This window comes from Puntigrus tetrazona, chromosome 9, assembly GCF_018831695.1.
Source record: "Puntigrus tetrazona isolate hp1 chromosome 9, ASM1883169v1, whole genome shotgun sequence".
Taxonomy (NCBI): Eukaryota; Metazoa; Chordata; class Actinopteri; order Cypriniformes; family Cyprinidae; genus Puntigrus; species Puntigrus tetrazona.
This window is the reverse complement of record NC_056707.1, coordinates 5,962,013-5,974,465: the sequence shown is the minus strand read 5'-3', so window position 1 is coordinate 5,974,465 and position 12,453 is coordinate 5,962,013. Positions and strand designations below refer to the sequence as shown.

The 12,453-nt window shown below is 36.7% G+C and overlaps 1 protein-coding gene across 1 annotated transcript; it reads right to left on the bottom strand.

The window, feature by feature from the left end:
* Nucleotides 1-1,342: 1,342 nt before the first annotated feature.
* Nucleotides 1,343-11,582, bottom strand: LOC122351907 (immunoglobulin superfamily member 2-like). The gene is given in 15 exon segments (XM_043249313.1): nt 1,343-1,943; nt 2,319-2,705; nt 4,322-4,726; nt 4,729-5,115; nt 5,195-5,548; nt 5,551-5,595; nt 6,133-6,390; nt 6,393-6,515; nt 7,490-7,864; nt 8,011-8,394; nt 8,647-8,728; nt 8,730-9,049; nt 9,345-9,761; nt 10,385-10,753; nt 11,348-11,582. Coding segments are annotated over 15 exon segments (4,215 nt in total). The 5' UTR covers nt 11,454-11,582; the 3' UTR covers nt 1,343-1,740.
* Nucleotides 11,583-12,453: the final 871 nt, after the last annotated feature.

Below are 12,453 nucleotides of genomic sequence, written 5' to 3'. Positions count from 1 at the left end.
GTGGCTATAATAGCTAATAACATGCGGATGACGCACATAGGACATATGAATGCAAATAGATATTGAAACATTATTTGGGTAGTGATAAGTAATAGGCTTTAACAAAAAATAAAATATTATAAAATAAATAGGATTTATCTAGGCCTATGAGAAAAAAAGTGATTAATTCCATTCTTTCGTTTATTAATTGATTTAATTTCAACAAAAGTGTTAATTTATGATATTATTATATAAAATACACTACGCTACCTGGTACTATATATATATATATATATATATATATATATATATATATATATATATATATATATATACATTAATGTTATTACTATTATTTATTCTGTGAAATTAATGTGCTATGTTTTTGCTTGACAATGTTGTTGTGCTGTAATTATAATCAATGTATTGTCTATTGTCCATTTTTGAGCATAGCTCTTCTTCACTTTAACTGTAGTAATATTGAATGCTTTGGAACACAAACTTTTGTTTCTTGTTCTTTTAAATTAGATTATTGCTTGCGTATAAGGTTAAAACTTAAGTGTATTGATATGAAAATGACCAAAAATACTGTTTTCAAATTATGAAATATATTTTTAAAAACACATTTTACGCTTAAAACATCTGAGTAAGATGGGTTCCAAACGTGAAGCTATATTTTGAATGTGGACTGCAATAACTATTTCAACCACGTGGTGTCAATCCTACATACAGCGCCTTTAAAAATTACAGTTTTCTTTTTTGTATCACAACCCATAAAATATTTTTTTCTGTACAGAGTAACCATAATTATAAAAAGTGACAGCATGCTGGCTTTATAAAGCATATGCATTTTAGTGGCTTCACTCATGTATTTTTTTATTTATTTTATTTTTTATTTTTGGCGAAGAAAGCGATTTCATCTGTGCCTTCCTCGTGAGATCAGCCCAACATACTTGAGCAAAAAAACCACAACCACAGAAATGCAATTGTTAAGCAGATCTGCTCACAACATCTTGACTTCCTGTCTATCATGGAAATGTCTAAACAGCATGTGTGGTGATCTGACTCAGTGACCGCATTTGCTATTGAACTGCCTGTGAGCAACTGAAAAAAGTGAAATAAATGTCATAAATTTGTCTGCATACAATTGAAAATATACAGAATCATCTTAACTATAACTTCATTTGTTTAGAGCCATGTATACAGCACAACTTCAAATGTGAACTATAATAATATGCAATTCCAACTGCAAAAAACCAAAAGAAAAATATGTTATAGTTTTGTTCTGATAGGACAATGGACAGCAGGGTGAAAACAACCTTATATCAATATATAAACAAAAACAACTAATTTTTTTTTTTTTTTCGCTTAAATTAACATTAGGCAGGTTGCATGACATTTTCATCCCCTAAAAACCCAAGAACAAAACTAAGCGAGATAAAATGCAACTTATAGGAGGCATGAAACATGTTGAGTATGAATCCTAACTCAAACTTCAAAGACGAGCTCATTAAATCTGTCATGGTCATAAAAACGGACATGCTTGTTTAGTTTGGTAAGATTTTGCGTTTGGTCACCACTTGATATCAAGGCCTAATAGAAACCAGCTTAGAACCACTGGTTTAAATACTGTACTTATCTAGCCTCTTATAATAAATATAGTTAAAGCAATACAAATCAAATGACAGTCTGGTCAGAATTATCCTTAAATTTAGGGGTAAGTTAACTTTGTTAAATAAGCTAGATATGTGTACCGACAGACTAGGAGCAATCCTCTTCCACCTCAAGCATGGGACTGAGGGGGTTATTTTCAGCCCATAGACAGTCTTTCTTCTTCTTTAGTTCAGAATTCCTCTTTTGATCCCTTTTCAACAACAATACTATGACCAATACAAGAAAGCAAATCAGAGGAATAGTAACCCACAGTGCCGGCACCAACGGGTCTGTTGTTTTTTCAGAAAGACCTGAGAAGACAAATTAAATGTTAGATAGAAGCTGAAAAATATTCATTTGTATATACACAAGTGTCATTCACAACTGAAGTGCAGTTCTAAAAATATGTATGTAGTTCTGGGGATCTTGTGTTTGCCAAGAAACTAGCATTGAGTTGAAAGAGAATGTTAACAGATATAAGTCTCTAGTTATAAGACCTACTTCGAGCTTACTGAGTCAGAAATAAGTGCCCTGAAGACCCTAACTCTGACATTAGTCTTAAACCTTGACCTAAAATCTGACTGGTCTGATTAAACAGAATAATTTGATGACTAAAGCCCAGTGGTAATTATCAAATTGCTTACAGCAGGGGTTCTCTAAAAACATTCCACATTCTGGATATTTACCTTCAGTCTGAACATAGATGGAGAGCTCTCCAGATCTATCAGAACCTAATTTCATCCAGGTGTTATCAGTTAGAAGCCACTCCTCAACCTGACAGTAGTATTTCCCCATATCAGAGGGGCTGATCTGTGGCACAGTCAGGTTATATTGTGTGGCTAGTGGTCGTCTAAACAGAAGATTTTTTTCACTAATTGCAGTGTGTAAAGTCCCATCATGCTTGGCGGTGAACATGGTGACTGGTCCTTTTTTCTCCTGAACTTTGAACCAGGTGACCTCAAAGAAAGACTTATCACTGGTTTGTGAGTCAATGACACAGTCAATGGTGAACTCAGCCTGATGTTTGGTAATGTTGAGTATTCGGTTCTCCTTCTGAACATGCAGTTTACTTTCTGTTTAAATTTAACACAAATTCAAAGATTAAACAACAAGAACAAAACATACTGACAACCTTGAGGAATATTCTATTTTGATAGTCTTAAGCAATATGACAGCATTTAAAAAAAAAGTTATTGGTTTGACTGCAAAAAGAGATTAAACATGGACAAAATATAAATGATAGTAATAACAATGCTGTGAACGGTGACTATAGTTGAGTCTGATTGGTCTTCTGCCAGTTGTTTCCACTGGCCTTCACAATCAAGCTGGTACTGCTCAACTCTACACTCGTAGCTTCTGCAGAACCTGATTCTGCTGAGTTCTGTATGTTCCTGGATCAACATCTTTGTTGACCTTGGAACAACATTGTGATGAACCGATTTTATAAAAAAAGGTAAATAGTTTTTGCACTATAGATGACTGTTATGAGAGTAGGACAATAATGGTATCTCACTAGTTGACTCTGGTCTATTAAATACCCATCTGAGACTATTTATCAGTAGGGTCCTCTTTTCCTACATGCAGAGAGCACTCAAGATCAAACTGCTCTCCTTCTTTGATGACAAGATCCTTTGCGTTCCTGACCATGGTAAAGCTTGCCTTTTCTCAGTGTCTACACAAACAGATATCTAAAAACCTGAACCCAAACCCTTGCCACAACCTACCTCTAAATTCAGAGGGAAGTTAAGCTGATGATGTATTAAACAAGTGGCTGACGTACGGACAGCCCTAAAGAATATTCTATGTTGATAGTCTTAAGCAATATGAAAGGGTTTTAAAAAACTTTAATAGTTTGACTGCACTAAAAGATTAAACATAGACAAGATGTAAATGATTGTATTACTGATGCTGTGAACTGTGACTATATTTGAGCCCGATTGTTTTCTGTCATTTTTTTCCACTGGCATTCACAATCAAGAAAAAAGAGACCAGTATGGAGAAAACCATATCCCCACATTGGTCTTAAACCTTACCCTAAAATCTGACTGGTTGGTCTGATTAGACAGAATAATTTGGTAACTAAACCCCACTGAAAATTTGCTAATTGCTTACAGCAGGGGTTCTCTAAAAACATACCACATTCTGGATATTTACCTTCAGTCTGAACATAGATGGAGAGCTCTCCAGATTTATCAGAACCCAATTTCATCCAGGTGTTATCAGTTAGAAGAAGCCACTCCTCAACCTGACAGTAGTATTTCCCCATATCAGTGGGGCTGATCTGTGGTACAGTCAGTTTATAGTGTGTGGCTAGTGGTCGTCCAAACAGAAGATTTTTTCACTAATTGCAGTGTGTAAAGTCCCATCATGCTTGGCAGTGAACATGGTGACTGGTTCTTCTTTCTCCTGAACTTTGAACCAGGTGACCTCAAAGAAAGACTTGTCACTGGTTTGTGAGTCAATGACACAGTCAATGGTGAACTCAGCCTGATGTTTGGTAATGTTAAGTATTCGGTTCTCCTTCTGAACATGCAGTTTACTTTCTGTTTAAATACAAATTCAAAGATCAAACAACAAGAACAAAACATACATGTTGATAGTCTTAAGCAATATGACAAGGTTTTGAAAGTCAATAATTAGACTGCATTTAAGAGATTAAACATGGACAAGATGTAAATAGCTGTATTACCGATATTGCGAACTGTGACTATAGTTGAGCCTGATTTGTCTTCTGCCATTTGTTTCCACTGGCCTTCACAATCAAGCTGGTACTGCACAACTCTACACTGGTAGCTTCCACTATCAGCTATATTAGAGTTTAATCTTTCCAGACGGAAAGTACCAGAAGAAGGTCTAGAGAAGCGTAACCTGTCCTGGTACTCTGTATTGTACTGTAGGCGACCGTCATGAGAGTAGGACAATAATGGTATCCCGCTAGTTGACTCTGGTCTATTAAATACCCATCTGAGACTGTATTGATAAGTAGGGTTCTCATTTTCTACATCCAGAGAGCACTCAAGATCAAACTGCTCTCCTTCTTTGATGACAAGATCCTTGGCATTCTTGACCATGGCAAAACTGCCATTTTTTTCCCTTCCTCAGTTTCCACCTGGACAGATAAAACCCCAGACTTGTCTTCACCTAACCTTCTCCACTTGTTTGCAGCTGTCTGAATCCATTCAACAACCTGACAGTGGTACAGGCCAGTATCAGTGGGGTTGACGTTTGGCACTGTCAGCTTATAGTGCATGGCTTTTGGGTGTCCAAACACCAGATCTTTATCATTGATTGTACTTTGTAAGGTACCATCACGGCTGGCATTGAAAATGATGACAGGTGGTTCACCTCTCTGAGCCTTGGACCAAGTCACCTCAAACAAAGATGCATCACTGGACCGTGATTCAATGACACAGTCAATGGTAAACCCCGCATGAAGAATGGCTTTCAGGCTTTTTTCTTCCTTGTGAACAAGCAGTTTGCTCTCTAATTTTATAGAAAAAAACTGCATTAATGATTTTCTCAATTTTCATAATTAATTAGTAATCATCTACAGTATACTCACCTGTAAGCTGAACAGTAACACTGGTAAAACCTGACTTGTCACTTGCCTTAAGTGACCATTTGCCTTTACAATCCAGCTGGTACTGTTGAACTTGGCAGTAGTAGCGCCCCGTGTCTTCCTCTATAGCTCTATGGATATTCAAGTAAAAGATTCCTAATTCTGGGGTGAAGAAGTGGAGTCGTCTCTCAAGCTCTGAATCATAACTGTTGTAGTTCAGACGGCCATCATGGCTATATGTCAGAAGTGGCACACTGGAGGACTGATATCGGTCAAACACCCAGTTAAGGGAGTAACGAAAGGTGGAATCAGACACAATACCATCCACTGAGCATTTCAATTTTAGCTGCTTTCCTCTTCAACCGTCAGCTGAGTGCTAGCTTTATTCATTTTGAAATCACTGGCTAAAACCAAAAAGACAACAAGTACAGCATCAGTAAATTGATCCTTATGTTGTTGTTGTTTTTTATTTCAAAAATACACAGAAATCCATACATGCAATTATTTATTTCATTTTAATATTTTAGTGCTGTCTGTCCTGAATTCAACCAATTTTCAAGTCAAAAGTGTACGTTTTCATACAATATGCTGATGCCCCACTGATGGCTAGGTGTACAGATGTCGTTAGGAGTGGACTTTCATCCTTTTTATTTCTAAAACTTAAATGTTTCCATACAAATTAAATTGTACATCTGCACAAAATTACCACCTTGTAAAACGTATGCTTTCTTGTGATGGCGAATCTCAATTTGGTCGTAAATAAAATATATAATTAAAAAATCTTCTTTATTGTTATTTCTTAGAAAACTGCAGTGAAGATGTTAAAATACTTGAAACACTATTAAAATCATAAAGTACTTTTCTAGGAACTTGACATATTTTTTAGACTAGACTCTCAATCAACCTCTAACTATATATTTTCAGTAAATTAAACGTTTTACCTTCCTGTTTGACAACCAGCTCTGTGGAAACAGACATTTTCTTCAGGGAATACCAGTCACCAACAGGATCCTGAAGCCACTCTTCCACCTCACAATCATATTTCCCACTGTCAGATGTTCTGGTCTGTTGTATATTCAGCTGGAAGCTCTGTTTCTCTCTTATGTCCATACGGATCCTCTGGTCCATCTCTAGGCCAGCTGCAGGGCCAAACTTGACAACAGCATCTAAGTCCATAGTTAAGAGCATCTGGGACCCAAAATCCATGTTATTGTGAAACGAGAGGTATTTGTGGTTGTCTTCGTGACTGAACATTCAAGCTTTGCATCAGTGTTGACAGTGGTTTCCAGATGAGGGGTGGGTGGGTTCAGTCTCATCTTGCTGACTGATGTTAAACATTACAAAGTAAGGAGAAAAGAGAGATCACATGCTGAATTTACAATCATCTAAATGCTTTACACAGTTCACAGTAAAAAATTCAGAAAGAATATTCTTCTACAGTTTAACATAATAGTAAACATATAGCACAAATATATCGAAATTAAGTAATGTTAAGCAATTCACAATTATATAATATATCTTATACATACAGTATATCTCAATATGTTATATATTTTTTGTACAAGATTTGTACATGCCACGTACTAAATACCACAGGGAAATAGATTAGTTATGCAACACACAAATGTTTCAGGTTAAGGATGTTCTCATAGAAAGCCATGATGCTTAATGTGCAATTTTTTTGTGTTGTCTTCATATTTTAAGCTCATCTATACTGAATTTAAACAGTTTTTATCTCATGTGCTTTAGAACGTCTCTTCTTTTGTTGTGTCTAAAAACTGACTGGTGCTATATATGGGTCACGAGAGCCGTATGTAATGATAACAAGCCTATGCTGCAGTTCTGTGGATGTTTTGCCCTTCAGGTCCCTTCATACCAATCAAATGGCTTAATATGGGTAAAATATTGTTAATTAATATTATACAATACATATTTGTCTAATTGCACTGTAACATTTCAAATTAAATATGACCAGAATGGGATATGAGTAGGATTAGGTTAAAATTCTGATTATATGTGTAATTTTATGCAGTTACAGTGTAAAAGCTTGGAGGTGCAATTTTTATGTAATGTGAGTCCAAACTCTTTTATATCTTAGCTTCTTCAGAGTCTAACTCTGGAAATGTATGCAACCAGTTTCAGAAAGTGCATCCTGGGATTCTTTTAAGCTGTGTTGAAGGAAGTATGCTGCAGTTTTATGCTGTAACTTGAACATATAAAATTACATGAGAGTATGTCCAAATGTTTGATGCAGATTGAACCTTATATACATTTTGTTTAATAAATAGCTGTATTTACCTGGTTTTTGTACAGTCACAGCTAACGAGTTGGAGATTTTCTCTGCTTTCTGAACCTCATTTTGATAGACATCAACTTGACACTGGTACTGTCCTTCTTGTTTCTTGCTGACTCTTGGAATCATGAGAATAAAACGAGTCTCTGTCGGCTGAGCTTGAATAGACAGCTGATAGTTTCTCTGATCTGCTGTCCAGGTCATTTCTCCAGTGTGGCGTATGGATAAAACGTTTGTTTGAACAGTTGAATTGTGAGGCTGAAACATCCAGCGTATAGCCAAAGACGCCTTAGGCCCTCTGATTGTGCATAGCAGCTCTACTGGAGAATCTATTGGCACATTTGTTGTACGACTTTTTAAGCTCATCCTCATTAGAGATTCTGAAAAGAAACATATTCAGTGATTATTTAAATTCAGTATCAGTAACAAGTAATTTGAGCAAAGTAATGGCAAAAACATCTTGGTTGAACGTCTTGACAGTTTTCTCTGATAATGAGAATAATTTGTGATTATATTGTAATCTTACCAACAGAATTCACTGGAATGGCTTTTTCCTGAGATTGAGTGTTGGCTTTCTTCATCTCTCCATTGCTCTGTACTGTCCATTCAGACACAATGCACTTATATTCGCCGCTGTCAGATGTTGCAGCTGCACCAATCTCCAGAGTAAAGTTTCCAGCTGGAGAATGAAGTGTTTGGATATTTCTTCTCTGATATCTTGCCCCAACATCTTTCATCACTCCCTCATGGGTCAGACTAATGACATCACTGAAGGAAACCCCGGAGTCTTTCTTGTGTTGCCATGACACTGATAAAGGACCTTTGAACCCCGTCACTGAGCAGGTGACCCGTAGTGCATCTCCCTCAGTCACCATGTCATTCATCACCATCAACACCGCCAGATCACTCTCTGACAGGAAAAGACAGAAAAAACTGGCAATGTCTGTGTCTCAATGCAAGCATTTTTGTTATGAAAACTATGATTAGATATTTACAGCAAAGAATGCAAACCAATGGCTATTATTTCAAGGCAATGATCACTGTTATTGTCACTCATAATTAAGTTTAGCAATATTGTAACTCTGTTATCTTCTCCATACATAACTTTAAAGCACAATGATAGCATTGGAGCAACTGTATCCCTAACTGTATCCCTAATTACCTTTAGCTGTGATGCTCACAGTCTCTGGACTGGACATTTTTTTTTGTATTTTTGTGAAGATGCCATCTTCATTCATGTTTTCCCTGCCATACTTCACACTGGTATTGTCCCTGGTCCTCAGTCCGAGCCGAACGGATGGTCAGCAGATAGTCCATCTGGCTGGTTTTCACTGCTTTCATCTCTGCTGCATTCTCTCTCTCTTTGTAACTGTCAGAGACCGTGAGCACCCCAGAAGATCCAATCTGGGCCACTTTCTGCTGGTTCTTCAGCCAAGTCACAGAGAAGAAATGACCAGGAAGGTTTTGTGCATTCACACTGCAACGGATGTCTAGTGTATCTCCCTCCTTTAATGGCCCCTTTGAAACCTTCAGATTTACACTGAACGAGCCCACATCAGGGGCCACTTATGAGACACAAGAACAAAAAATTAGAAATGTTAACACGGTTAGTCTGTGTGGCTTTCATACCCCACAAAAATTTGTACATACTATAGAAAATATGACCCAGAGTGCATTTAATATAGGTGCAAGGATGGCAGATAGCATGATATTTAGAAAAATGTAGAGATAAATTAATATAAATATCAATGTTTGCTTCTAAGTGCTTTTTTGTACACTGAACTGTGTTGAGTCATCAAGTGTAAAATCTAAAAATCAGTTAAGACCCTCTTGTTTAAAATAACAGACTATAAGTCTCACCAAGTAATTTGATCTCCACGTCGCATGCTGGGGTGGTTTTGTAGGCAATCTGTGTCCAGGAGCGGTCTGGGTCTTGGATCCACTCAATGGCTTTGCAGAAGAACTTGCCTTGGTCTGACTGCTGTACTTGAGACATCTTCAGTCTGTAGGTTGTGTCTTCCACCTTATCCATGCTGATAAGATCAGAACCATAGCGATCCTCAAATCCAGCTCCTGGCTTTACAGTCAGATCTTTGTCCAGAGTAATGACTGGCTGGGGGTTTTCATCTTCTTCACCATGGAGAAACCAGGTGACCGACAGATGAGTATGTTGAAAAGTCTGGCTGAAGACCTGACACTCAAGCTGAAGAGGATCACCTTCAGACAAGCTCTGAGAAGGAGAGCCAGAGTATGATGCCTCCAGGGTGTCTGCAATCACTGTGGATAAAACAGTCTTTAGTTCTTTTGTCATTGAAAACAGTAACAACTAATGGTTGATAAAAATGCATTTTGGCAGTACCAACATTCAAACAACACTGTGACTGATGGTTGAAAAAATTGTGTATATATATATATATATATATATATATATATATATATATATATATATATATATATATATATATATATATATATATATATACATAGTTTATTAGCAGAGTCATAGCACAGTTTTGCATGAAAGTGAAGTTGAACATCTCCCTGGCCTGCACTGTCCCCAGATCTAAATATTATTGAGCCACTTTGGGGTGTTTTGGAGGAGCGAGTCAGGAAACATTTTCCGCCTCCAGCATCATGTAGTAATCTGGCCACTATTCTGCAAGAAGAATGACTCAAAATCCTTCTGGTCACTGTGCAGGACCTGTATCTGCCATTCCCAAGATGAACTGATGCTGTATTGGCTACAAAGGGAGGCCCTACACCATACTAAAGAATTATTGTGGTTTCAGCGTTTCAGTTTCATTGTCCAACCCCTGTATATATGTATTATATATGTCTAAATAAATTTCTTTCAAAATGCTGTGATTAATTATGAAAACACTCAGGTAAATATATCTTACCATTAAGCTTTGTTTCGGCAGCATAACTTCCAAAGTAACTGCCATCTGTGTTTGGCGTCTCACAAAACAAATCCCCGGCATCCTCCTCCATCAAATCATTGATCCTCAAGAGAACTGAAGATCCTGACAACCTTTGAATCTCAATATCTTTATTTGTTACCCTATCAGAGTACATTCTGTAGGGAAAGTCTGTGTCAAAAGTGCTGATCATATTTATATCGATATTTCCTTTCTTAAGAATGAATTGAAAATCCTGCAGTGGTGAGCCTTTAAACCCACTAACATTACAGGATATGAAGATGGGATATCCTTTTACTCTATACAGAGGACCTTCCTGGATCTGGACCAGACGCTGACCGCTGCACAGGTCTGTGTGGACAGAGAGAAATTAGACAGGAAAAACATACTGTCATCATTTACTCACCCTAAAGTACAAAACATATATAACTTAACTTTTTTTTTTAAGTTACACTTCTTTTTTTCAATACAACAAAGTGAATGAGAACTGGAGAGATCAACCACAAAAACATATAAAAAAATTGAAATACGACTCCTGCACTATATGTGCTATATTCCAAGTCTTGTGAATCCAAATTATATTTGCGTGACAGTATCAGTTCCCTCTTACCATGTCATGACAGAGCAAGGTTTAATATGTGGAAATGCAAATAAGATTTAAGTGCATTTTTAAGTGTCACAAAGCTTCAAAAGCTATATTTCACTAGCTATATAAACCACTTGTATGTTGTATGTTTTACTTTGCAACTTATGAAGCCTAAACAAAGTAATCACCATCCACATTCATGGTATGGAAAAGTTCTGCTTGAAAATTTCCAAGCCTTTTGCCTTTCACATTGCATTTGAGTCAACATGAGGTTGATAAAAATCAGCAGTGTCCAAGAACTTATATCTCTTAAAAGAAAATACCTCAAGGTTTATATTTGTGAATCAGTTCAGTCTTACCCCACTGCAGGAGTCCAATGAGACAAAACAATAGTAGAAGGTTCCACTTTTGGCACCATAAGTCTACCATCCTTAAACAGATCAATCCTTTTGCTTTCCTTCTCATCTCTAAGTTAACACAGGTTTCACTGAGAGTGCCTAAACCTGATACAGTTGCTCTGAAGCAAGCGACTGTGACACATCAGTGGAAAAAGAGGAAACAAGTGTCACGAATATGGTTTCCTGTCGTCTCGCACCACACAGATCTTCACACTTGCTTTGCTTCCCTCAAATTGTCATCACCGTTTATGTTAACAGAACATTATAAGAAACCAGCGTTTTTCATGCAGCCCGGGTGAAACGTGTTGGCACACGTGACGGATCCATGTTACAGTGAAAGACAATGTAACAAATGTAACATGCGCCAATCCTCACACCATGTCATCAGAGAACATATGTTATTGCAAACACTTCAAACACAAAGGCACTTAAAAAAGTTATGTGCAATGATGAATAATTTACAGTAAATACAACAATCTGTAAAATAATAAGAAATGTCCATTTTGATTTTAAGGTGCCCTTATAAAATGATTGTAAAAAAGTTGTATTAAAACTAAATTAACATATATGCAATATAACCACCTAATATATTATTACATTTAAACTATGACAATGTAAATGAAAGCATTTTTGTGAATTTCATTCATTCATTCATTTGTAATTAATATAAATTATTGCAGGGCAAGCTAAACACCTAAAGTCAAAGTGGAATATGTCAAATACCAATCTAAGAGCTCCATGGCAGAGAGGTTCACAGGTACAGAAAGTGAAAAAAGCAGTAGTGAAATGCATTTGTTAAAAAGATTGACTGATTTTAGATGAGACAATAGACAAAGCTGATATTTCATTCACTAAAAGATATGGCACAGCGTCTTCTTGTCTGTGGTTATTTTAAATTTTAACATACCGTAATTTAAAAATACTGCAAAGAAAGCAATTCATGCATACAAAACTCTTACAAATGGCAGGAAAACATGTCGCCTCAGCCATTTTAAGCAGAGACCACAAAGGACTGAAAAGCTCTCCACTGCACACTAAGACACAGGAAAGACTTCAAAACTTTAACA